The following is a 27,807-nucleotide window of genomic DNA, read 5'->3' on the forward strand; positions in this document are numbered from 1 at the left end:
ATTTTGGATTACTTTATAAAACTGTTTAGTCAAAAACATTTCAGGGGGCGCCTGGGTGGCACAGTCGGTTAAGCGTCCGACTTTTGATTTTGGCTCAGATCATGATCTCACAGTTCTTGGTTTTGAGCCCCACATTGGGCTCTGCTGGCAGCACGGAGCCTGCTTGGGATTCTCTCTCTTTCTCCCTCTCTCTGACCCTCCCCCCCCACTCATGCTGTCTCTGTCTCTCTGAAAATAAACTTAAAAAACAAAAATTAAAAACTTGAGATCTGTTTATCACCAGATACTAATATATTCAGAATGAAGAGGATGCATGCTTTGTCTCTTTGTGTATAATTACATACATACGTACACACGCAGGTTATGTAAGAAATATATGCATGTTTAGCCTCAGCATAATTCAAGGCTTGACCTTATGTGTTCCCTACTTCTTGTCTCTCTCACCCTGTTCTACCTCCAAGGGGGTACAGGGCACTTCACTTCCACCCCAAAGAGCAGTGCCACTCAACCAAGAATTTTGGCCACTGGGCTGGTGAGCAGTGCCACGTGCTGAGTTTATAAGCCAAGCCTATGTTCCTCCTCTGCTTCTGTCCACTTGATCAGGAAGCTGATCCTGGGCTGTCTTTTTCTCTTCCTAGGGCTAAGCTTTCACCTCCTACCTGGCAAGCCACGGTGGCTTAAAAAGGCCCTTGGTGGGTGTCTGTAGACGTAAACTCTTTTCCTGTCTCTTTCCGCCAATTTTCTTTGATGCTAGCCGCTGTCACTTTTTTCCTCCAGTGATAAGATCCAAAGATTGGTATGGGTTTGAGTTTAGGATTACGCTAGGCAGAAAACTGCTTTGAGGCTCCTTAGGTCTGTCTATTAGAGAAAAAAGAAATTCTCAGCATAGTACAGTCTGATTCACTGGGATTTGGGGCCAAAGCCGTAACTACAAATAAGGTACATATCTGTGTTTTGCCAGCCCCATCTTCTGTGCAGAAGATTTGGGTTCCCTGGCCAAAATACCAGGGTGTGCTCTCGTAAGATCCCCTTAAGTTCCACCTGGTCGACCTGGTCGTTGTTACCAGCAAAACCATTTTAGAAAACATCAGAAATATGGAAACATATAAGGAAGAAAGGGATAGATCACCTAAAATTTGCCATTCTGAGGCAATGACTGTTAATGTTTTGCTGTATATTTTGAAGGATAAAAGACAAAAAGGTCTTTAAAAATGTATCTTAAAAGTTTGAAATCATGTTCATATGTAGTTTTGCATCTTCTTTTCACTTAATTGTATTACATATTAATTTCTCAATGATTTTAAAACTTTATAAAATTCCACTGTAGAAAAAAAATAATTTCTTAGGTATTTTTTTAAGTTTTTTTAACGTTTATTCATTTTTGAGAAACAAAGAGCGTGAGTGGGGGAGGGGCAGAGAGCGAGGGAGACCCAGAATCTGAAGCAGGCTCTGGGCTCTGAGCTGTCAGCACAGAGCCTGATACGGGGCTGGAACCCATGAACCATGAGATCATGACCTGAGCTGAAGTCAGACACTCAACCAACTGAGCCATCCAGGCACTCCTGTAGTTTCTTAGATATTTAGATGAATTTTCTAGTTTTTCTGTTTTGACTTAAAAAAAATTAAGATATAATTAGTTTTATTAAATAATTCATGAATCAAGCAGCATCCCATCTAGCAAGGAGAGGGGGTTCCAGAATATCTGTTTCGACTTTTAACTGTTGAAGATTATTACACTCCCATATGATGATGGCCTTTTGGGTAAATTGGGACTAGATGTATGCTTTTTTTTTTTTTTTTTTTTTTTTTTTTTTACTGTATTGTTAGCCAAAATTTCCCCCTTCCTCTAAAAAACAAAAACAAAAAACCCACAAACTTTTTAAAAGGCTTTATTTTATTGTGACTGGCAAGAATCTTAGAAATATGTTGGATAATGACAGACCAAAAAGAAGATACTCCTGAGTTACTTAAATTACTTGATTAGATACATAAACACATTTTGGCAACCTGAGCTGACTTTAACCTTGGAGTTGGCTAGGCTTGGCCACTTGGGGTGTGCTGGAAAGGATGGACTGGATCGGAATTTATCGCCACCAGCAGAACAGCTTGAGCATTTTAAGGTGAAAGCACTCCCCTTTACACTTTTTGATGAGAGACAGATGTAGTTCTCCAGAGCCACATTGTTGTCTCTCTATTGTTTGCTTTCTCTAGCATCCTGGGACATTCAGGCAGGACATAGTTCTTCACATGCTGCAACTTGATCTTCTGACATAGTCCAAATTCCTCCTTACCCCTCAAATAATAACATTTCAATTAGATAAACTCCATTTTTATTTCTGGGTCATATTTCAGTCATAGGAAAAATGCAAATTACAACAAAACAAACACCGATTAACAAGGATTTATTTAAAAGCAAATAAACTCCCAGAAGCCTCAGGCTTGGTACAGCTGTAGTTCAGTTTCTAACATATGTTTTATGTCTGCATTGAGAAATGACATACCGAATGACCAAGCCCTGTATGATCCTGAGTCATATAAGGAAAAAAATCATTTATTGAAGGATTATGGACAAAAATGCCTTAAGGCTGTTTTAATTAGAGGAGGTTGAAGAACGGTGTAACTTTGGACAAGTTATTTCACTTTTTCTGAGCCCAAGTTTTTTTGTCTATAAATAATGGTAATAATACTTAACAAAATGGGGAATTTTGGGGGATTAATTTTATAAGAAATAACACCTATAAATAATTAGTCTAACACCTGATACTTTATAGGCACTCAATTATTAACTGCCATTACTATTACTGTTTGTTTCATGTATTGCATTTGCTAGATATTGGGGAAATAATATTGAATAAGACCTTCTTGATCACTGTCTAGTGGTGGAGGCAGATGGATTATATGTTCTGGTGATACAAATACAGCATAGTGTAATAAGTGATATAATATAGTTATGACAAGAGCCTCCTGTAAATTTTAGTGCCTTTGGAAGTGAAACTTCAAGGCTTTTCCACTGTGACCATGTTCTTTCTGTCTTGGCTTCACATAGAAATAGAATTAAAAAAAAAATCACACTTCAAAAAAATTAGCAATGATCAGGTCCCACTGTAGATAATTAAATCAGTGTCTCTGGGCTGCTCCCAGTTCGTTGTTTTGTTGTTGTTTTTTTAATTTCCCTTGATTCTAATGTGCAGCCAGGGGTCAAGAGCCAGTGCTTTTCTTTCTCTTTGACATTTTCCAGGCTTGTATAGGATAATTCCTTTCTTTTTTCTTGACTTTTGCAGCTTAAATAATAGAAGCTGTGTAGAGTTTAAGAGTTTATGAAATGCTTTTATAGAGTTTGTAAAATAAATCTCATTAAAGCTTCACAGTAATTCTTTTAGAAAAGTATTCTCACCCCCATTTTACAGAAAAGTTAGCTGAGGCTCAGAGAAACCACACATGAAGTAAAAGGTGGTGGAAAGAGGACTTGAACCCAGGTGTTCAGAATCTAGTCTTTCTGTTTCTGTTGCATTTCTAGCAGAAACTTCCAGCCACTGTTTATACACTTGGGGGCCTTCTCTTGCTGCTGTATTTTCTACCTTAGTATAGCGTTAGGATCTGTTGTGACACGTTTGCTCATTGTTCATCTGAATGAACCACTTGGGGTTCCATTTGTTTTTCTCCCTATCATCCCATCTCTAATACTCTTGACCCTACTTCCACCTTACTTGTAATTTTTTGAAATGCAGTAACCATTTCTTAACATTCTTATTATAGCGTTTTGTTGTTTTTTTTTTTTTTAAAGAGAAGATATATACCCTTTTCTAGTCTCTATTTCAGCAATGAGTCTCTGCCACCAAGTCTTTATGGTACATGTGAGTCTGTTTAATATCCAAATCTAATCTTTTAACAGTGCAGATATCTCTTGCTGTCCAAATCTGTTTAGTTCCTGAGTCTGAATCATGAGAACTTGTATACAAGGAACAGCTATACTTAAGTCACCCTTGTTAGGCCCTTCTGTCTGGAACGATGAAGGAGCTCTGTACCCGAAATAACTCCCTTTCCCCTGTGGTCAAACATGGACACACAAACAGGCTGCGTGTGGCATTCTCTACTGTTCTCATTGAGTTGTCTTTCCATCTTGGATGGAAGCTCCTTTCCTGTTGTTTCTTTTCTTTTTTGTCTCTGTCCTCTCCCACCCAGCTCCCCACTCCACCCTACCAAGGAAGGAGAGTAAGGGAATGCATTTGAGGAATGGGAGTGGAGGGCATTCGAGTCATAGGGAAAGTATGTGTGAAAGTCTGGAGGCTTTACAGTCTCTTTCAGGGGTCTGTTGTTGCCACGGCTGGCTAATACTGGCTAATACCGAGGGCCTCTTGGCCTAACTTCGTTATGTGAAAAGACTTCCCCACCAGAGGTGAAGATAAGGAGCAAAGAATGGATTCAGGACACAGGGAACTCTGAGCATGGCTGCATTCTGTACCCTGGTATGGAACTCTGTTGTATGGGCACTCTCTATCACTGTTTTTCATGGGTCATGTCTGGTTTTGCAGTATTCATCCATTTGCACCAATTTCATCCCTTATGTTTTGGTTAATTATTCTTCATCAACTTAGTAGTTGTCCATAAAGTCAGATTCAAAAGATGGAACTTTTCTCAAGACAAGTGTTATTCTGTTCTTTCCAGCACAGTCCAGAAACCAAATTTCACTTTTAGATGCCATCTCTGAACTCATCTGTTCACATCTCATCTTTCTCTTAACATGTAAGTACTGTTGTCCTCCCAAGTTCTTCTGCTTCTTACCCAGAATCACTGGAAATAAATTCTCCTTTTCTTCTGGCATAGAATCATGGAAGGTCAGTGATAATTTGGTTTGGTGAGTTTTGGCAAGCTACCTTTTCCCCGAAAGGGTAAACCCAGCTCCTGATCAAATCAATACCGCCATGTCCCTTCCTCATGCTTTGTTGTCTTCTTCCTGGGATCAGATAAAGTGTGTCTTGAACCAGTTTCTGTCTTTTCCCTGGAGCCCAGGACTCTGCTGCTTCTGTACTAGGGCTCTACAGAAAGAAAGAAAGAACCTCATGTCTGATTTTACCGTTCCAGGTAGAGAGATTTAATTCTTTTTCTTTCCTAGGCCATGCTTCCAGCTCCTTTTTTTTTTTTTTTCTTTGTAAGGGGAAAAAAAAGCTCTCTTAAGGTTTTATTAAAACCTTAAGGTTTTATTTGAAGGGTAAAGAGAAATTTTATGAAACTTGAAAGCTCTACAAATTTGTTTAACCTTTATTGTTTAGCAACTGGAAGTTAAGGATCACCCTAACTGAAAGGAAAATTGGAGTGATGGTCAAATTTATTCATAGTAGGATGTATAGGATTTAAACCAATAGGTTAGTTCATGTTTTTCCAAATAAATGCCATACCCCCATTCTATAAAGTAGACATAAATATGCAAGGTTGATTTTAAGAAGGCTCATATTTGGGGCACCTGGCTGACTCAGTCCATGGAGCATGCAACTCTTGATTTCAGGAGGCCCACGTTGGGTGTAGAGATTACTTAAAAATAAAAATTAAAAAAGGCTCATATTTATTTTTCATAGAAGTGACAAATTTAAATTCTCAGATTGTAGCAATGTTCCTATTTATAGATGACCTATTCCAGCGATAATGAACTTTTTTTAAAACTGCAAAAACACAAAAGGATTGATTTTAGGACATAAATAAAAATAAACTAAGGTTTAATTATGCAAAAAATCATAAAAGGCAAACCAAAGCAATGTCAGATGAGACCCAAAGCAAAAATCAAATCGCTTGTTGGGACTCTGGGGGAAGAGCTTAGGTGAAGATTTGGGACACCAGGGGTGTCATCGATGGCCAACTCCACTGCTTCGCTTTATAAATCAGGAATCAGTGGTTCTGTGACAAGCAGTGGTTTGTGGCGGAGCCAGAAATCCAGCCCAGGTTTCTTGATTCCCACTATTTTTCCTTTTTTTAAAAAAAATTTTTAATGTTTATTTATTTTTGAGAGAGAGACAGAGCACAAGCGGGTGAGGGGCAGAGAGAGAGGGAGACACAGAATCCAAAGCAGGTTCTGGCTCTGATTGTCAGCACAGATCCAGATGCGGGGCTCAAACTCACAAACTTTGAGATTGTGACCTGAGCCAAAGTCAGATGCTTAACCTACGAGTATAGGATTGCCCCCAGGTGCCCCTCCACTATTTTTCCTTCTTGGCTCCCACTTTTTTTTTTTTTTTTTTCTGTAACACACACTAAAGGATGGTTATTAGATTATTCTGTTTTGTTTTGTCTTGGTAGGAAGTAAAATAAATAGTCCCTTGGGTCTCTGCAGTGGGAATAAGTCACCATTGTGAAGGAGGCAAAGGGGCAGAAAAAGGATCCTTTGGGTTAGTGTGTGTGTTCAGCGAGGTTCCCTGTAAAACAGTCTGTGATGTAGGGATTTAGGGTGAGGTTTTTGCCCTGGTTACAGTGGTTGTGGAAGTCCTGTTGCCTGTGGAGTCGTGCCCAACAAAAATCTTGTTGAGCAGCCTCCATACGGCACCTTATACACCGCGATTGACAGTTAAGGCACCAGATGAGCTGAAGTGATAGCGGCAGGAATCATAAATCAGTCTTAACTGTACATCATCCCCGCTCCGAAATGTGATGGACACTGTGCATGAGGTGTCTGCTGTGACACAAGTGAAGAGCCTGATTTCAGTTCATTTGTTTCTTAGGATCGTGCATATGCTGAGAAATCCCTCACCCCCACTGGAGGTAAATACGGGAGAGGGTTCCCGGGCCAGACATTTGCTATGCTTCAGCAACATGCCCAGCAACATGCCGTGACATTTGTCATTAACCTTGCCACACCTGAGACTTCCTCTTGGCAGTTGTCCTTTGCTTCTTCCAAAAAGGAACAACACAGAACAAACAGAAACAAAGGTTCCCTGCTTTCCTGTCTATAACTTCTGAATCCGTAACCATCCTTACCTCCTCCCCTTCTGTGTCTCCCACCTCCTGTTAAAGGTGCTTCTCTACTTCTTTTCTGAATCCCACCTTCACCTCTCACTGGAGAATCCTCTTTCTGCTGTGTCTCCCTTCTGTTAGCTCCTTCTCTCAGTGCGTAAGTCCCTCTGCCCTGTAAGCCCCCCAGTGGGCAGAGCATCTTTCCTCTTCCCTTTTATAACCGAGCCTCTTGCATATGAAGGGTGGTCTTCTTGCAGTCATTCAGTTTCCTTACCTTTTCTTCCCTCCCACCCTCTCTGGTCGGTATTCTGCATGACTGAAATTGCAGTCAGCCTCTTAACTTGCCCTTCCCAGGGACCACGTCAGTGCCCTGCTTGGCTTGCCTGCGGTAGTTTACATCACTGCCTCCGTCTCTGGTTCTCCTGGCCACTCTTATCTTCCTTGGCTTCTGTATTGTGACTTGTCCCTTCTGTGCTAGCATTCTTCAAGATCCTGGTTGCCTCCTTTTCTGCTTTTTTTTCCTCCATGTTCATACGGAAGGTGAGTGCCTCTCCGATTTAACTTGGCAGCTCAGTTCTCTTTCCTGAGCACCAGACTTCACCTCACTGGCGATCATTTAGGTACCTCAGATTCACCATATATGAAGCTCTGCTGTCCCCCATCTCTTCCTCTGTTCCTGATCTCATTGTCTACCTAGACTAGAAACTAAAAACCTTGGTGTTGTCCATCATTTCTTCTTTGTATCCCTTAATAATAGTATCACCAGTCACTTGTTTCTCTTCCATCCTGAGTTGGCCACACCATCAACAGTGCTGCTGGTGCTAATGTCTTTTGTTTGTTAGCTTGTTTTTGGCCTGTTTTTCTTTACTGTGAAATCCTCTCTTCTATAGCTCACATTCTCCCACTGTACACACCAGTGGCTCCAGCTTTGGTTCTCCTAAATGAGTGCATAAGGCCACAAGCCAGACTATTTCAAGATGGTAAGGTGTCAGGTATAAAATGCTATGGGAAGATTGAGGAAGGTGAAGACCAAGAAAGGAAATACTGAGTTTGACGATTCAGGTGGCATCTGACCATGGGGGAAGTGTTGTAGTATAGTAAAGACTCCCCACACCCATTTCTCCTTTTGTGTACCTTTTTCCGAGATAGCATTCAAGTGGCATCTTTCTAGTCACTGAAACCTTGTTTATTGTCAGGGTTCTTCCTCTCCTTTGCTGCCTTTGGCCAGTTAGTAAATTTTGCCAATTGACACCTCAGTATTCCCTCTCATTCATGTCCCTTTGATTTTTTCCTCCTTTACTTTGAATCTTTGTAAATCATCATTTTGTTACCATTCACATCTAATTGATCATCAGGGTGTGATGGTTCTTCCTCATTATCAAGTTGTAAGTCTGTCCCTTGTTTTCTTTTCTTTTTTAAAATAGTTTATTTTTAAGTAATCTCCACACCCAGTGTGGGACTCAAACCCACAACCCCGAGATCAAGGGTTGCACTCTCCACCAACTGAGCCAACCAGGCACCGCCCCCCACCCCACCCATAATCATCTTAATTGGAAAATGCGGTAGACAGTTTCAGTTCTTTGTCCTACTCTATCACTCTTAACGCTGTTGATCACTCTCTCCTTCATAACCCTTTTCTCTTGACTCTTGTGACTATTCTCCTGATTTTCTTGCCATATCTTTGGTGGCCTTCTCTTGGTCTCCTTTGAGGGCCCCCAAATATAGTGTCCTCTGGATTATTCTGTCTTCTGGCTTGATCTCTCATGACTATGTCTGGGCAGTCTCAGCTGTACTCATGATTTCAACTACCACCCATCTGTTGACTTCCAAATTTTTGTCCTTAGCACACACTCTTCCACCAGGCCCCAGATCTGTAGTTTTCAGTTGTTTACCAGGTACTTCTACTTGGAGGTTCCACAGAACTTTAAATGCAGTCCTCTTCCCCAGACTTCTTTTTCATTTTATCCTGATGAAGGGTACCATCGGTTGCCCATATTCAGAGAAGACACCTTGGTGATATTAATGCCTCCTTTCTCACTCTCCCCATTCATTAGGTCACAAGTCCTATGGAGTCTACTGCCTAAATTCCTAAATCTCTCAAGTCTGCCTTCACATTTCTGTTCTCACTGCCTTAGCTTGGACCCTCATTATTTCTTGCCTCATCAGCTCATTTGTCTTCTAACTGCCCTCCCTTTGTGCGGTTGTGTCCCCTTCTTCCTCCATACTTCCAAATCCCATACTCAGAGCTGAAAGTTGAGTGCTTATTACCTCACACACAAAATATCGTGCATGCATTCTCACTAACCATCACACTAAACCATTATTCTCCCTTTTACTTTGGAAGAGAGTAGATCCAGGCTTCACAAATACAAGTGGTGGGGCAGAAGTTTGAACCCAGGTTCTTTGCTCCAGAGCCATGATCTTAATTAACCAGTTCACCGAGAACCTTTCACCAGCCCCCATGCCCCCACCCCTGCCTCTTTCCATATTCTAGTGGAAGCAAGTCACTACTCAAGGTAGGAGGTTAAGATCCAACTCCTGGAGGGGGAAGTACTGACATTAATTATTTGGAATTCTATAAAGAAGATTTATCTGGTCCCCTTACTTATTTATTCACTCAGTCATTTATATTTTGTAGATGTGTTTATTTTATCCTTTGGTTTATGATTCAATGCTCTGTTACTTATTTAACCTGTTCTTGTTTTTAAATGTTCAAGTTATTATCATTTTTTTGCTATTATAAAGCCTGACGAATAAATATTTTCTTAGAAGTCTTGGCATGCTGTTTTCATGGTTTCCTTTAGATCCATTTCTCAAAGTAGGATTGTTGGGTAGGTGCATTTAAGTTTTCTGTACATGTTTCTGGGGGTGGGGTTTTTACATTAAGCGTCTGTTTTTATATTGCTGTCTTTCTAGGAAGTACTTGTAACACCCTTGAGATCTTGCATCCTTCTTTGGGATTATAAATAGTTCATCTTTAAAGCCATGAATTCACGACTATTCATGCTGATTTATTTACCTGTGTAGAGTATTGTGTCAAAGAACGCACTGCAATATCGGGGAAATTCCCAGCATGATGCCCAGGAGTTTCTGCTGTGGCTTTTGGACCGAGTTCATGAGGACCTCAATCATGCTGTGAAGCAGAGCGGCCAGCCTCCTCTGAAGGTGAGGGTGCGCACCCTGCTGGGGCAGCCAGGGAGCAGTGAGCAGGGTAACCTCCACTGAGGAGTTGTTGCAGTTTGCATTTAGTTAATGTAGTGAAATAGACTAAGCTCCTGGTGAGTATAAAATTCAGGGATACGTAGAGGATTTTCCCCACGTTTATTGCTGTGCTGGCAGCATAAGATACGAGAGATGCCGTCTCTAAGGAACTTAGAGTCTAATGAGAGGGGACATAATTGCATGTATGACTAGCTTTAGACTACAGCCAAGTGATTCCATTCACTAAGCTGTTTTTAAAGCAGAAATTTGCTTTCTTTTCCAATGACACACATACCCTTATAGATCACTGAGATGAATACATAGGTGAAAAGGAAATGGATGGATGTCTTTGCTGTTTCGGTTGGGTTTGGGTGTAGAAACTGAACCTCTAGAATAACATTCTTATTAAGACACAGTGATACATTCTCAATTTTTATGATGCAGCCTTAATATGATGGAAAACTGATTTATATACTAGAAATAATTAAGACCAAAGAGTTGCTTTTCTCTTGCCACCTTTAAAGTTTTTGTTAATTCTGCTCTGTGCCTCAAAATTTCAGTCTGTGGTTCTGGTAAGGCATCAAGATATTCTGATTCAGGGTTCTTCTGTGCCTGCACACTCTGTACTAACATATGACCATGTGCTTGTGGCTGGCTCTCCCACCAGATTGAGACATACTCAAGGTCAGGCACTGTGTCTTATTTACCTTTGTGTCCTAATGGCCTTGCAGGGCTCTCTGCACGTGGCAGCAGGTGTTCAGTGACTCTTTGTCAGGTGGATGGACGTGAAAAGGCTAACTAAGTATATGCAGTAGAGGGACTGGGCACCAAAGCGAGTGGTGCGGTCGGCAGGGGCTGTAGCTTGAGGGCACAGTGGTTGGGGTTATTTCCTGCAAGAGGCTGCAGGGAGACCTTGAGAGTTGGAGATTGAAGCACCCTGCAAAAGGACTGCCCAGCTGCTGGGTGGGGCGGAGAGACTGGCACAGGCACGGTGTGTGGGAGAGCCCATGGGGAGAGGAGTCCTTGTGACCCCTGTCCTGGCAGCTGCGTTCCAGTGCCTTTAGCACATGCTTTTCACTGGCACCTCTGCACAGCTTGTAAAGGAAGTGAAGGCCATTTGTGACTGTTTCAGGTTCACCTTCAATCAAGAGTTGGTACTTCTAATCTGTGAAATTGTACTTTCCCTTTTTTTAGCCACCGTCAGAGACTGATATGATGCCCGAGGGACCATCTTTTCCTGTCTGTAGCACTTTTGTACAAGAACTTTTTCAAGCCCAGTACAGGTATGAGCATATCAAATTGTCTCTTATATGGTCTGCTCAACATAGCTGTAGATGCTCATACTGTGTGTGTCTTTCATTTTTGTTTTTGAAGATCTTCTTTGACATGTCCTCATTGTCAGAAGCAGAGCAACACTTTTGACCCTTTCCTCTGCATTTCTTTGCCAATTCCTCTACCCCACACAAGGTAAGAAGAACAGATTTAATAAAATTAAGACTGTATTCCTGTCCAGCTCCTGTTACGTGTTCTTACTTATTTAGAAAAAAAACGGGATTAGTGATAAATTGAATACAGGCATTGTTAAAACCCTACAGAAATTTATAAATCTCTGTCTGAGTTTACAGGGTGAACAGGTACATGGGGCCAACAAGTCGTTTCAGTCCCTGTGGTTGTAGTCTGTTCAGTTGCTCATCCGTTGATAGTGTGGGGGAGGAGGAGAGTTGTTGAGTGCCTTCTAGATTTTCTAGAGACTTTCTATTGCACTTTTAATTAGTTGCTTTATTTGAACAGTTTTTCATAATTTCTGGGAATTATGCTGTTGTGAAGAACATACAAAGCACAGGATCAAGTGTTGATATATTTTGTTCAACTGCCTTTTCCAAAGATGTGTTGATTATTGTTTTCTGGTCCTACTGAAGTCCAAATCAGATTTTTCCCTTTCAGTTCTGTGTTTGTTTCTTCATTTTGCTTCTATATTTAAGTTGAAATAAGTGACTAATAAGAAGATCTGGCTTTGATCTGTACAGGCCTCTCTATGTTACCGTAGTGTATCAGGGGAAGTGTTCTCACTGCATGAGGATTGGCGTTGCCGTGCCTCTGTCTGGGACTGTCGCCAGGCTTCGGGAAGCAGTGTCTATGGAAACAAAGATCCCTACTGATCAGGTAATAAGTGTGCTAAGGCCGATTACACATGAGTCATAAAAGTGTTGCTTTCTGTTCTGGAATTTTTTAACAATCCTCTGCCAAGCATGGTTAGATAGAAATGTAAAACCAGTTGTGTGTGTGTGTTGAGGGGAAAAAAAAATTAAGACCCAAAGGAGGAAAATGTACATCAAAACTTTTTGTGCTTCATTTAATCGTACATATATTTTTAGAAGGAAAGTTGTGACCTTACACCAGGACCTTCTTTTAGCTTTGTTTATAAAGTATAATTATACAGTCTCTCTTAAACCATTCTTAGGGAAGCTTATGCAGGCAATAGGAAGAGCATTGCTGTGGTTGTTGAAGGTCAGAGAGGCTTAGAAAACTTGACTGGTGGTTCTTGAAAACCCCTTTCCATTGTGGTGTCAAGAGTGGGTATCTTCTTGCCGGTATAGTACATATAGATGTTCAGTATGGTTCACTTTCTGCTTAAAGCTGGGCCAGTGTCTCGTCCTTTGTTTAGATGAGAGAAAGGAACATTGTGCTCCCTCTGCCTTCTTTTTTTGGGTAAATTTTTGATAAGTAGTTATATTTAAATTGACCCCAGATACTTTGGCCTGTTTGTGACTTGACATTTTTGCATACAGTTTTTACTCAATTCACTATTATGACTTTATTTGGAAAAACATTTCCTATTTTAGATTTACTAAGAAAGATGATTCTGTGGTAGAATAACTTCTCCCTAGATAGCTTCTGGAAGCTGCTGTGTAATCACTTGATTACTAAAGGTATTTTGTACTTTGGCCTCATGTGGCTTCATTTGGGAAGTTACCACAGTAAAACAAATACAACCAGCAGTGGGGCCCTAATGTAGTAAGTATCTCATATTTTCATAGGCCAAGTACTGGCATGTTGATAAAATGTTCATATTCTTCCTTACTGTGAAGTCCTTGTTGATTCTTTTTTTCCCCTTCAGAATGAGGGGAAAGACACAATGAGGGAGGGAGGCTTAGATGTGTTTCCAGGGTAAATCTGGTTGTATCTGTAAAGCCTCCAGTGGCATCTGGCTCTTTTTGCATGTGGTTTAAATGGGTGATGTAATTACAAGTTTGTTTTTGACCTTAGCTTGCTGGAGAAAGTAAATTATACTTGTATGTTCACCTGCAGAAAAACAATGTGGTCATTAAAATCATTAGAAGAAAAATGTGCCAGGGATATTTTTCTTGGACTGTTTGTAGAATATGCCACCAGCCTGTTTCACCTCACAGACTTGTGGTGTGTTTGCATTAGTAGAGGGGATTTTAGGGGTCCGTTTTCCACCCCCTCATTTGAAGGAGGCCCAGAGAAACCATGTGACTTGTTCAAGGTCATAGGGCTGGTTGGTGGCAGGCTGGGACTGGAACCTCTTCAGGCCCCATCCAGTGCTTTTTCGCTAGACGGTGCTACTGAGCATGTAATGAGCATCTAAATGTTTGCATTGTTTTTTTTCCCCCCATCTTTTGCTTTTTTGTTTCATTGTGAAATATTCAACCATTTCAGAAGCATAACTTAGAAGTACCTTGTCCCAATAAGTACCTTAGAACTAAGACTTACTAACTTTAATACTGTGTTGTATATTCCCTCTATTTTTTCTATATATATATTACATTTATTATTTTATAAAAATGGAATTGCTTACACACATTACTCTTTATGTTGTTTCTTATTTACTCAGATCATTCTTTGTAATAGCTTTATAATTACAGTAGGACTATAATACATTTAACTAGCTCCTATTGTTGGACATTTGAGTTGATTTCTTTTTTTTTTTCTAATACACAATCCATGGTTATATGGCATTTCTTAACTTGAAATGAAAAAAGTTAACGAGGTAGGAGAAAGTCTCAGAATCAGATGTGGACTCGGTCTTCGCTGCGAGACTTAATGGTCGGGTACTCTGGCAAGTTTCCCACCTGTCTTCAGTGTCTTCCCCTTGTGAAACAGGAGGATTAGTTTTTATAATTTCCTGGGTTTCTTCACGGAAACTTAGAGGAACTCTGGATTCAGTGCCATAGCGTTCTGAAATCAGAGTATATTGTTTGTTACACATTTACAGAAGATACTGTGCTTCTTAGATTTCCTTACTGAAGGCAGATAGTGTGGGCTCTGTGACATGTCTCAGAGCCCTCTCACATCACCACAAATCCTGACAGGCTGCAGAAGTTCATGGTAGAATTGGGAGATCAATGCGTATTGACTTTCCAGTTGTCCAACTGTTTACATTTTTCCCGTTTTTAGATTGTGTTAACGGAAATGTACTATGATGGGTTCCATCGTTCCTTTTGTGACACAGACGACCTGGAAACAGTCCATGAAAGCGACTGCATTTTTGCCTTTGAGACTCCAGAAATATTTAGGCCTGAAGGAATTCTCAGTCAAAGAGGTAAATGAGCATCTGTTTCCACAGGGGTTTGCAGGTTTTACAACTGTATACCCTTTTGAGATGTCTATTATGTGATGGCATAATTGTTTTTAACTGTGGTAAAAATACACATAATGCTTGTTTTTAGGATGGCATAAATTTTATGGTAACATGTTTCTCTGGAAGAAGGCAGTTCTCACTATTTCTTTTCTAACCTTTCCTCTCCACAATTGGAGGCTCAGAACTGACTAAATCCTCCCTGAAGTGATTCTTAAGTATCTTATGACAGCATTTGGGAAGGTGTATTATGCCATAGCTGCCATCTTTTTTTTGTTGTTTTTTTGGCATTTTGTTCCCGGCTCTGATGCTTTCTAAATTCTAACTCTTTGCTGTAAAATGTTTTCTTGATACCTTGCTCTTAAGAAATTTGCATCCATAGGCAGCAAGAGAGTACAGCTTTGACAGTGCCTCCTTTTCCTGTGGTTTCGTCTGTGATTTGGAACTCAGCGTGTCTCTCTATAGTGCTTCCAGGATTTGGGGGCTATTTTGAAAGTTGCTAGGCAACTCGAACTTTGTTCCTGGTCTTTTTCATGGTTCTGGGGCTTCTGTCCTTTTTCTCGACTCCAGTGGTTATTAAAGCATGAGAGGCACCTGGGAACTGGTGAGAACTATAGATTCCTAGACCCCACCCCGGACCTACTGAATGAGCAGCTCTGGGGGTGGGGCCCAGTAAACTTGTTTTTCACAGGCAATTCTGATGCACACCACGGTTTGAGAACCCGTTGCTCCATCCAGTCTCATCAGTATCTCTTCTACTGCCATGATTTTTAGAACTGAACCCCCCTGCTCGCCCTCTCTTTCCTCTGGTTCCATTCCCTGACTTCTGCCTGTCCACTGGAATCTCTGCTTAGAAGTCCTGTTGGTGTCTTAACACTCAGCATTTCTTAGACCCGATCCTCCTGCGTTTCTTCTGTGGAATCATGGCGCCACCACTTTCACCCAAGGTGGATCCAAGCACTTCTTCGAATTTTGACCTCTCTCTCAAAATTCACATAGAACTAAGTAAACACTATGCAGTTTTCCTCCTCATTCTCTTGCCACTGATACAGCTCAGACCAGTGTCAACCGGGCTTTTTCTAGTAACTTCTCTAGTAATACCTTTATCCCTAGGCTTTCTTCTGTTCAATTATTTCTCCATGGTGCCACCAGACTGATTCCGACTTACATTTCTGATCATGTTACATGCTTTTTATTGATTTGCTAGGATTTCCCCTTTGTCTAAGATTACATCTGAACACCTTGGAAGGATGCCTGGCCCCTCATGATGAGTCCTTGCCTCTCTTTCCAGCCTCTCTACTATATTCTGTCTCCTTCCCCATGTACCCTACCCAGGTCACTCTCTTTCTCAAACATGCCGTGTACTTTTATACTTTCCCACTGTTTGCTCTGTTGAGAATTCATTTCTCCAGCTCCTTTCTCAGCTCCTATTTTGTCTCCCCTACACACACCTCCCTGCAACCTACCCATCCTACCCAGTCCTGAGTGACCACTATTCTACTCTCTGTCTCTGTAGATTTCTCTAGTCTAGACTTTCATGTGAATAGAATCATAATTTGTGGCCTTTTGTGACTTGTCTCTTTTACTTAGCATGTTTCAAGGTTCATCCGTGTTGTAGCATTTATCGGTCCTTCCGTCCATTTCATGGCTAAATATTATATGTATATAAAACATTAAAAAAATTTTTAATTCCATTATATGTATGTAGAACATTAAAAAAAATTTTTTTTTATGTTTATCTTTGAGTAAGAGAGACAGCATGAGCAGGGGAGGGGCAGAGAGACAGACAGACAGACAGACACAGAATCTGAAGCAGGCTCCAGGCTCTAAGCTGTCAGTACAGAGCCTGACGCGGGGCTCAAACTCACAGACCAAGAGATCATGACCTGAGCCGAAGTCAGATGCTCAACCAACTGAGCCACCCAGGTACCCACCCACTTTAAAAAAAATTTTTTTTTGTATATAGAATATTTTGTTTTCCATCTGTTGATGGACATTTGGGTTGTTTCCACATTATGAAATAGTGCTGCTGTGACTGTTCACATACAAGTATTTGTTTGAATACCTGGTTATAGTTCTTTTGGGGGACGCACACACATACATCCCCCTAAGAGTGGAAACACTGGGTCGTGGTAATTCTATGCTTAACTTTCCGGGGAATTGTTGGACTGTTTTCTGCAACAGCTGAACCAATATATGAGGGTTACAATTTCTCCACATTCTTGGCAACATTTATTATTTTCCATCTTTTTGATTATAGCCATCCTAGTGGGTGTGAAGTGGTGTGTCGTGATACATGAAGTCGATCATCTTTTCATGTGCTTGTTGGCCATTTGTTTATCATCTTTAGAGAAATGTCTATTCAAGTTCTTGCCCCATTTTTAAATTGTGCTGTTGTTGGTGTTGTTGTTGTATTGTAAGAGATACATGCTAGATTCTAGACCCTTGTCAGATATGTGACTTGCAAATATTTTCTCCCATTCTATAAATTGTCTTTTCACTCTCTTGATAGTGTCTTTTGATGAACAGAAGTTCTTAGTTTTGATGAGATCTAATTTTTTTCTTCTTTTATTGCTTATGCTTTGGGTGTCATCTCTAAGATTTCATCCTTGGGGTGCCTGGGTGGCGCAGTCGGTTGAGCGTCCGACTTCAGCCAGGTCACGATCTCACGGTCCGTGAGTTCGAGCCCCGCGTCAGGCTCTGGGCTGATGGCCTGGAGCCTGTTTCCGATTCTGTGTCTCCCTCTCTCTCTGCTCCTCCCCCGTTCATGCTCTGTCTCTCTCTGTCCCAAAAAAAAATAAATAAAACGTTGAAAAAAAAAAATAATTTAAGATTTCATCCTTAAATCCAGGACCATGAAGTTTACTCCTGTGTTTACTTCTAGGAGTTTTTATAGTTTTAGCTTTTTTTTTTTTTTTTTTTTTTTTAATTAAAAAAAAATTTTTTTTTTTAACGTTTATTTATTTTTGGGACAGAGAGAGACAGAGCATGAACAGGGGAGGGGCAGAGAGAGAGGGAGACAGAATCGGAAACAGGCTCCAGGCTCTGAGCCATCAGCCCAGAGCCCGACGCGGGGCTCGAACTCGCAGACCGCGAGATCGTGACCTGGCTGAAGTCGGACGCTTAACCGACTGCGCCACCCAGGCGCCCCATAGTTTTAGCTTTTACATTTAGGTCTTTGCTCCGTTTGAATTAATTTTGTGTATGGTTTGTGGTGGGAGTCCAGCTGCAATCTTTTGTAGGTAAACAGCACCAACATTTGTTGGAGAGACCATTCTTTTTTTCTTTTTTTAAGTAGGCTCCATGCCCCACGTGAAGCCAAATGTGGGGCTTGAATTCATGTGACCCTGAGATCAAGACCTGAGTTGAGATCAAGCCTCAACTTGATCTCAAGTTGAGATCAAGCTTTGTTCCAGTCAAAGCTTGTGCTAATCTCTGACACCAGCTTAACGGGCTGAGCCGCCAGGTGCCTCAAGAGACCATTCTTTCCACTTTGAATGATCTTGGTGCCGTTCTTGAAAGTCCTTATTTTAGTTCTTTTCCTTCACACCTACTTCCATGGGTGCCTCTAGTTTCTGAACCTTTTGGTAATTCTGTATGTTGGGTTGATCAGCTTTCTCCACTGCCAGTTAGGATTCAGTTTTCTCTGGTATACCCACCCATATTTACATTGTTAGTTTCTAGGTAGTCTGTTATTCAAGTTTTAATTTTTTTGACCTAGGAGCTTTATTTTCCAGGTGCTTTTTCATGTGTGTGCTTTTGTTTGTTCAATTTGTTTTCTACTTTTAATTGCATTACAGTAAAAAAATACTCAGTCATCACCTTTTCCTGAAACTCTTTCCTTACCTCCTCCACATCAGGCTGCTGACTTACTCCTCTTCCTTGTTCCAGTCAAAGCTTCTGCTAATCTCTGACACCAGCATGTTGCATGGAAATGATCTTTTTTCCTCCTCTGCCTGCACCATGCTGTGAAATTCTCTGCACTTGGGGCTATGCTTTGTTTTATCTTTCTGTACCCAGCAGTTTAGTATAGTTCCTAATGCAGAGCAAGAGCCCAGTTAATGTTCAACTGAAAATTTCTTCAAATCCCCTTTCACACCCCAGTTGTTAATGGTTAATACTAAATTTTGTTTTCAAGTGAATTTGATGAGGTCCGAGGTGATTGTGTTCTAACCAGAGAGTGGCTCTGTTGGAACACTGTACTTTACTAAGTATGTGTTAGCCTTTGCTCTAATCTTTATAAATAAGTTATTTGAGGCCTATGAGGCTACTTGCTGCCTTCCCCGTTTTACAAATGAGGGAAGACTTGGGGAGTTGAATAACTGCCCCAGTCGTGCAGCTGGTAGTAACTGGGCCTGCTCTTTGAACACAGAGCTTGATTTCTGTGCAGTTGAGTGGTACCCCCTCATCTCATTAGGGACCCTTATCACTTGAGAACAGGTCTCCCCAGCCTTCTTTCTGCCAAGGAGCTGGGCAGTGAGGCCATTTATTGTCTCAAATTCAGACTTCTTTTATTTTTATTTTGTCATACCAAAGTTTGAAATGGCTATGGAGTGAAACCTGTTTTTCCTCTTGTGATTTCTTTTTGGTATTTAAGGTTAAAAGGTTTTCTTCCCTTTAATAGCTTAATGAAGATTCCATTTTTCCTTATTTCTAGCTTCTGTATACTTTTTTTTTTTTAACTCTAATTCATCTGGAATTTATTTTGGTATTAACCATATACTTGTTATTTTAAATTGCTGTAATGCTGATGTCCCTTAATAGGTTTGGCAAGTCTTGTATTGCTGGATGTTTAGGTTATTGCCAGAATTCTGCTATGAATTCTTTTTTATAAGCCACGTTTTATTTTCCTTTTGCTGTTGTTCTCATTTATGCGTGTGGTGGTGGTGGTGAAGGGCTTTCTTCTATTTGCAAGTTGGGGTATAATTTCCTTAGGCTCTACTTCCAAAAGATTAAAGAAGTGAACAATTATTTTAATTTAATTTTATTATTATTTTTGTTTAGGTGTAATTGACATATAACATGCTAGTTTCAGGGGTACAGCATAATGATTCGGTGTTTGTATATACTGCAAAATAATCATCACAGAAAATCTAGTTAACATCCATCACCATAGAGTTACAAAATTTTTTTTATTATGATGAGGGCTTTTAAGGTCTACTCTCAGCAACTTTGAAATATACAATACAGTATTATTAACTATACTCACCATAATGTACATTACATCCCATTACTTATTTATTTTATAACTTGAGGTTTGTACCTTTTGACCCTTTTCACCGATTTTGCCTGACCACTCCCGCTCTCCTCTACGACCACCAGTCTCTTCTGTGTATCTCTGCCTTCGTTTTGTTGTTGTTGTCTTAAATTCCACATATAAGTGAGACCATGCAGTATTTGTCTTTCTCTGACTTCTTTCACTTAGCATAATGCCTTCAAGGTCCATCCATGTTGTTGCAAATGGCAAGATGTCCTTCTTTTTTTTTTTTTTTTTTCTTGTTTATTTATTTTGAGAGAGAGTGTATGTGCACGAGTTGGGGAAGGGGGCAGAGAGAGAGGGACAGAGAATCCCAAGCAGGCTCTGTGCTATCAGTACAGAGCCCAACATGGGGCTTGATGCCACAAACTGTGAGATCATGACCTGAACTAAAAAGAGTTGGAACCTTGACTGACTGAGCTACCCCAAGGTTTTATTCTTTTTAATGGTTGAGTAGTATTCCATTGAAATGAACGGTTGTTTGATCAAGCACTTTTGAATTTCTACTAAGTGCAGGGCGTTGTACTAGGTACTAAATTGCTGAGTAGCTAAGATTGACAGACAGCTCTGCTTTCAGGCATTTCTAAAGACCTGATTCTTACTAACCTGTATTCCTATCGATCATATATTTTTGTTCACTTAAATGTAAGTCCATCCAGGGTGGTTGATTGCATTAAAGTTGACATGTCCTATAATGGCTGTGAGTCTAGTTAAGTGCGGTTTATACTTTGTTTTTTATAAGTCTGTCTTGTTAATCAGGGAGAAGAAACTGCTATTAAAATATTGAAGATCATTCCACGTTTACTAGTCTTAATTTTTTATTTTTTTAAAATTTATTTGGTTCCTGGTTGCATGGTCTCCCCTTAAATTTGCCTTGGTGGATCATCTCTGCAAACTTGCTCTCAAAATCTCATGATTGTGAGATTGAGCCCCGCCCATATCAGGCTCTATGATGACAGTGCGGAGCCTGCTTGGGATTCTGTCTCTGCCTGTTTCCTGTGCTTGTGCCCATGCATGCACGCTCTCCCTCAAAATAAATAAATAATAAAAAATACAACTGTAACCAGTATTCACTGAAGTGAAGAATTTTAAATTTCACTTTTTAAGATATATAAAGCTAGTTTAAAGGAAATGATAGATGCTTAAGAAATTATTTTAATGGCTGGTTATCTCATAATCATTTGTTCTTTTTTCGTTTGTAGTTTAAATTACATAATGACAGCTTCTTAATTTCTCTGCTGGGTAAATTTCTTTGTAATGAATGAAAGAATTTTGAAAAGATAGAATAAGTTGTTTTTAATTTTTTTTTCCAGGAATCCACTTAAACAACAATCTAAACCACTTGAAATTTGGCTTGGATCATCATCGACTGTCTTCTTGTACACAGGCAGCAGCAAAGCAAGGGAAAACAGACTTGCCCCCGACAAGACCAGGAGGCGACAAGATTGTTCTTTTAGTGTGTAACCGAGCTTGCACTGGGCAGCAAGGGAAAAGGTAAAAACTGACTTACCAGTAAGTGCTGAAACTTTAAAAGTCTAATGTTTTCAAACAATTTAAAATGCTTTAAAAAGTAGGGATGAGGGGCGCCTGGGTGGCGCAGTTGGTTAAGCGTCCGACTTCAGCCAGGTCACGATCTCGCGGTCCGTGAGTTCGAACCCACGTCGGGCTCTGGGCTGATGGCTCAGAGCCTGGAGCCTGTTTCCGATTCTGTGTCTCCCTCTCTCTCTGCCCCTCCCCTGTTCATGCTCTGTCTCTCTCTCTGTCCCAAAAATAAATAAACGTTGAAAAAAAAAAATTAAAAAAAAAAAAGTAGGGATGACAGGCACCAAGGTAGCTCAGTTGGTCAAGCATCCCAGTCTTGATTTCAGCTCAGGTCATGATCTCACGGTTCCTGGGTTTGAGCCCCACATCGAACCCTGCACTGATAGCACAGAGCCTACTTGGGATTCTCTTCCTCCATCCCTCTCTCTGCCCCTCCCCCACTCACACTTGCTCTCTCTCACAATAAACAATTTAAAAAAAAACAAACAAAATAAAACTATGAGGGGCACCTGGGTGGCTCAGTTGGTTAAGCATACAACTTTGGCTCAGGTCATGATCTCACAGTTTGTGAGCCCTGCATCAGGCTCTGCACGACAGCATGAAGCTTACTTGGGATTCCCTCTCTCTGTCCCTCTCCTGCTTGCACATGCGCTCTCTCTCTCTCTCTCTCTCTCTCTCTCTCTCTCTCTCTCTCAAAAATAAACATTTAAAAAATTTTAAAAAATAAAAAATCTTTAATTTTTGAATCTGATATTTATAAAGAATGTAAGTTGACCTGATTTGAGGGTTTGGGGAGGGGGGGAGAATCTAAAATAAGGATGGTAGAGTCTGAATTAGAAAGGCTCTTCGAGCTCATCTAATTGTCAATGTCTCATTTCATGTGTTTATTTTCGGCTCAGGCGCGTCGTGGATCCTATAGACCTATATCCAGCTACTTTCTTAACAGCTTTTTTTTTTTTAATTCTTTAATTCTTAGCATATCAACTTGGACGGTACATGTACCTCAGTGTTAGGTTCCAAACTGTACGGATTCTCTTACCCTGTAAATCTGGTCCTCCAGCATTTCCTGCCTCAGCGAATGGCACCACTATTCATTCAGCTGCTTAAGTCAGAAATTTGGGAGTCACAAATCTCTCTCAAATCTGTTCCTGCTAAGAATTTATGGGAGGTTTAGACTATCTTTTTTTTTTTTACTTTATTTTTTATTTTTTAAAATTTACATCCAAATTAGTATATAGTGAAGCATTGATTTCAGTAGATTCCTTAATGCCCCTTACCCATTTAGCCTATCCCCCCTCCCACAACCCCTCCAGCAACCCTCAGTTTGTTCTCCATATTTATGAGTCTCTTTTGTCCCCCTCCCTATTTTTATATTATTTTTGTTTCCCTTCCCTTATGTTTATCTGTTTTGTCTCTTAAAGTCCTTATATGACTATCTTTTAAAGCAGCTTTGTCACAGTAGTAATGTAACCTGAGTAACAACAAGATATGGATAAGTTTCAGGGACAAAGGACTTTGTTTCTGCTGTTTGTCAGGGTAGCATTACATTAGCCTTTTAAAATGTTGCTTTGCAGTAATTTCCTTATTTAATGATGGTTCAATAACATAAGTGTGAAATATGTTGATTTGTATATATATGATATTGGTTGACAAATGCTGTGGTGTTTACAGTGTGTCGGGCACTGTTCCAACCCTGGGGGTAGAGCAATGAACGAGATAGACTGTGTTTTTGTGGAGCTTCTGTCCCAGTGAGGACAGACCGACTGCGAACAAGTAAACACACTTAACTTCAGACAGTCATCAGCACCTTGAAGATATGAAAGCAGGCTGGAGTGAGAGAGTGGCAAGACTCGCTGGAGAGGGGGACAGGGAGGTCCACCCCGGGATGCAGCACGGAGCGGAGTCCTCCGAGTGAGGAGACAGTGTGAGCCTCCGGGGAGAAGGATCCGTGATGAGGGAACATGAGTACAAAGACCCTGAGACCGAGAGGAGCGTGGCATGTTTACGGGGCAGAAAGAAAGGCAGCTCAGCCCGTTGATATAAAATAAAGAACTTGTGGAGTCCCTTTCGTAATACTATCCCCTTACAAGTGAGGACATGATCATGTGAAAACCAGGAGTGGCTGATTTACATGTGCTTGTAATTTATCTCCCATCATGGTGCTGGTTGTGGAGTACTGCTGTGCGTAGGCTGAGGTCATAGGAACAGCTTTCCTTTTTTGTTTGTTTATTTATTTTGAGAGAGACAGGGGAGGGGAGAAGAGAGAGAAGGGGAGAGAGAGAGAATTCCAGGCAGGCTCTGCACAGTGAGCCCTGAGTCTGGTGTGAGGCTCAAACCCACGAACAGTGAGATCATGACCTGAGCTGAAATCAAGAGACACTCAACCGGCTGAGCCATCCAGGTGCTCCAGGAGCAGCTTTCTTGATGTGAGTGCCTCTGCTTCACCCTGAGTCAAGGTTTATCTCTTTGTTCATTTGTTCATTAAACACTTATGGATTCTTAGGGGTTGGCTGTTTGGGTGACTATGATAAATAAATCACAGTTCTTGCCTTGGTTTACTGGTGGGAGTTAGGGAGATAGACCTTATCTTTCCCATGGTGTAGTGAGTGCAGTGGCCCAGATAGCACAGGGAGCCGATCAACAGGGTGCTTCCTGGGGAAGAATCCCTCCCCTGGGTCTTGATGTGGGGGACTAGGGAGTGGCTTAGGGAAGAGGTGGGAGGGTTGTTCAAGCTGAAGGAGTTGGCTGCACAGAGACCTGGCTGGGTGAGTAGCATACATGTAGGGCACAATGAGTAGGTATGAGTGGCCAGGTGTGAGTGGGAGTGAGGCTGGGCCAGTGGTCCTGCCCTGGCTGCGTGTTAGAACCATCTGGGGCTTCCTCAGCAAAGCTCAGTGCTTGAGCTACATACCAGAGTGATTACAGTGCAGTCTCAGGGGACTGCCGGGCATCATTGTTGTTTCAAGCTCCCTTGGTGATCTGAGTACTGCCAGAGCCTTACGTGGTACATGTACATGGTACTGCCTCTGATCCTCTGACTCCTGAGAGCCCAGCATGGGCAGGGGCTACCTGGCTTCTCCCCTAGGCTGGGAGCTGACTTTCAGTGTCACTTGCTTGTCAGATTACCAGGGTACAGCCACCTGCCCGCTAGACCTTCCAGCCATCTATTCCTCCAGCACCTGACCCCTTTTTGTGGACCCATGCCGTTTGTCGGAGCGTGTCCACTCCCGCTCTCTTTCCTTACCATATTCATTGATCCTGGCCTCTTGTGACCTAATATCCCCTAGAAGCCATTTTGGCACATGAGGTATTAAATTTCATTTAGAAATCTAAGCTTCTTTTCTGACTTTTTTATCCACTTCTGGGAGTAACTGTTACATTTCCTGTTTGTTTTATTTTGAGAACCGTCCTAAACCCAATTAGATAGTTGTTCCATTTTAAGAGATCATGAATAAAGAATTACAGTATTAAAAGAATTGCCATACTTTTAAGGCGATTGCAATACTTATGTGTGTTAGATTTGGACTGCCTTTTGTGCTGCACTTGGAGAAGACAATAGCATGGGACCTTCTGCAGAAGGAAATCTTGGAGAAGATGAAGTATTTCCTGAGGCCCACGGTTTGCATTCAGGTGGGTCGGCATCTGGATGCTCCAGCACACATGCGTGTGTACCCAACGATGAAACAGTCCCTGCAGAGAAGTTTGAGTTTTGGACCTCTGCACTTAGGGAAGACCAGACATGGCGCTGGGATGCCAAGGAGCTGTGTGCAAAGCTGTTTAGTAAAATCAGCTGTGTTCAGATTTTCAAGACTGAGGACTTAGCCCCTCATTTTCTGGCCACTGCAAGAATTTCCTTGAACTGCTGGGTATTTCTTTATAATATATATTTATCTAATAAAGATTAGCACACGATCAGCTTGGAGAGATTTTGTAGAACAGCTATCTGTGTACTTTCAAAATTACGACTACTATATTAAGGTATCCATGGGAGACTTACATGAAGTTAACGTTCAGCCTAAAGCAGCATGTTACTTGTCCTGCCTAACATATTTGATATGTAAACTGCATTTAGGTAAATCATATTTAAAGTGTGTAAGAGTGGCTCAACAACCTAATAGAATATCAGAGAGAAGCATTTTGCCAAACCATTTGCTGTCTCTCTAATCTGTTTTGGAAATGCTACTGTGACGCACATGCCTTTGAAGAGAAATTCAGTCAAATCCTCCTTTACTGTTTGATGCAGGTGTGTCCATTCAGTTTGCGTGTCGTCAGTGTTGTGGGGATAACATACTTGCTGCCCCAGGAGGAGAAACCCCTGTGCCACCCAACGGTAGAAAGGTAAAAATAAATCAAGAAATTGTCTTCTACAATTTTATTTATGCTCATGTATAATTTCTAGTGACGGCTGGTACAGTTTCCACCTACGTATGTAGGCTCTTTAGGCTCGTTTAGAAATTAAGTATACTTTTTACTTTTCATTCATATTTGAGTATGATATGTTTTATGATCTTTTTCGAAATCAGAAAAACCTGGAGTCCTCCTGTCAGGAAAGCAAATTAATGTATGTCCCAGGACTACAGATATAATTACACTTTCATACTCAGCCAAGATGGAAGTTTTCCAAAGTAGAATTCTCATCATGCCGCTTTCCTCCTGGAAATTTTTTTTCTTAATGTTTATTTATTTTGAGAAAGAGAGAGAGAGACAGAGACAGAGCACAAGTGGGGTAGGGGCAGAGAGAGAGGGAGACACAGAATCCGAAGCAGGCTCCAGGCTCTGAGCTGTCAGCACAGAGCCCCCGATGTGGGGCTCGAACCCCTGAACCGTGAGATCATGACCTGAGCTGAAGTTGGATGCTTAACCAACTGCGCCACCCGGGTGCCCCTCCTCCTGGAAATCTTAAATGGCAACCTGTGACCTAAAAGATGAAGCCCATCTTCCACAGTGTATGAAGCTCTACAGTTTGAACCCTGCTTACACCCCGTTTGTCAGGCTCTTCCCCTCATCTTAAATCTTCAGCAGTATCCCAGCATGAGGATTGTTGGAACACGTGGCACGACTCGTGTGTGCCTTTGCATGTGTTGTCCTCTGTGGATCATTCCATTCCCTTGAACCTTCACACTGTTCCTCCTCTCCCTCAGTAGACCTAGTCGCTTCCCTCTGCTACCTCCCTGCTTTACTACATGCTTCCAACACCCTACTGCATTAATAAAAGAATACACATATGTGTGTATATATATATATATATATATATATATATATATATGCAATATATATAGTTGCATAAATACAAAAACTCACATTATCTTTATTATGATTTTTCAGCAAATATTGTGGTGTTTGCACTTTAAGATTCCAAAAAAAGTATACAATGTGGTTGTGTTTGAAAGCAGTTTATGTTTGGTTTTAGAGACAAGAGTTAAGAGATTAGATACTGATCCAGAATACTGCAAAGCGTAACAAATATTAGATGGGTAATTAATATTGACTACTCTTGCTGAAAGAGTTTCTCAGGAGATGGTGACAAGAAAGGCCACCTGAGGGGAGTGCTTTATAAAAGACAGGGATGGAACTTGAGGGGTACCTTGCAGGAAGGGCACAGTTTGGATTGGCATGGGGCACAGTCCAAGGGCCCAGGCGTGGGTTATGGGGGAGAAGAGGTGTAGGAGCAAGACTGTGTTCCCAGAGGGACTACTATCTGGTCTCTATTTGGGTTGGTGAGAAATGAGACAAAAAGTTGGAAAGGTCATAAAGAACATCTGAGAGTGATTGTAGACAGCCTACATAATGTGAGACTAATTTCTTCTAGTCTCCTTCTGTACTGGACATTTTAATTTAAGGATTTTTCAGTCCAGTTGTAACCTAGTTATTCTAAATATGAAGTCATAATTGTCTTGCTAGAAACTCTGATGAGGAACAGTGTTGAACATTTTCAGCAATCACATTATGATATCAAATTTCAGATAGGATATAATCATAAGTGAAATAATTTATTAAGAGCATAATATGTGACTTCCTTCTCCATCCTCTAGGGCATTAAAATCTTGTGGACCAGGTGGCACTGCTCATGTGAAGTTAGTGGTAGAATGGGACAAGGAAACAAAAGATTTGTGAGTATTGTTTTATTTAGTGTTTATAGAATCATCGTTTTAATTACCATTTTTAATAGCATCCCTTTGATCCCTCAGATTTGCTGAGACAAATCTCTCTTTTTAGCTAAGTATCCAAGTGGCTTGCTAAGCCTTTAATCAGTTATTTCTTTCCTATA

The 27,807-nt window shown here is 41.0% G+C and overlaps 1 protein-coding gene across 2 annotated transcripts in view; it reads left to right on the top strand.

The window, feature by feature from the left end:
• USP31 (ubiquitin specific peptidase 31) overlaps nt 1-27,807 on the top strand; it is a 68,767-nt gene that overhangs the window by 16,255 nt on the left and 24,705 nt on the right. The window contains exons 2-11 of one of the 2 annotated variants that reach the window (XM_043560298.1): nt 9,967-10,104; nt 11,335-11,423; nt 11,515-11,607; nt 12,168-12,303; nt 13,450-13,557; nt 14,560-14,704; nt 21,311-21,491; nt 25,058-25,169; nt 25,783-25,877; nt 27,572-27,649. In XM_043560298.1, coding sequence (XP_043416233.1) covers nt 9,967-10,104; nt 11,335-11,423; nt 11,515-11,607; nt 12,168-12,303; nt 13,450-13,557; nt 14,560-14,704; nt 21,311-21,491; nt 25,058-25,169; nt 25,783-25,877; nt 27,572-27,649 — 1,175 coding nt within the window. The remainder of the gene's footprint in view (nt 1-9,966; nt 10,105-11,334; nt 11,424-11,514; nt 11,608-12,167; nt 12,304-13,449; nt 13,558-14,559; nt 14,705-21,310; nt 21,492-25,057; nt 25,170-25,782; nt 25,878-27,571; nt 27,650-27,807) is intronic. The other variant, XM_043560299.1, reaches the window with a different exon arrangement.

Source organism: Prionailurus bengalensis, chromosome E3 (genome assembly GCF_016509475.1).
Source record: "Prionailurus bengalensis isolate Pbe53 chromosome E3, Fcat_Pben_1.1_paternal_pri, whole genome shotgun sequence".
In the NCBI taxonomy this organism is placed as follows: Eukaryota; Metazoa; Chordata; class Mammalia; order Carnivora; family Felidae; genus Prionailurus; species Prionailurus bengalensis.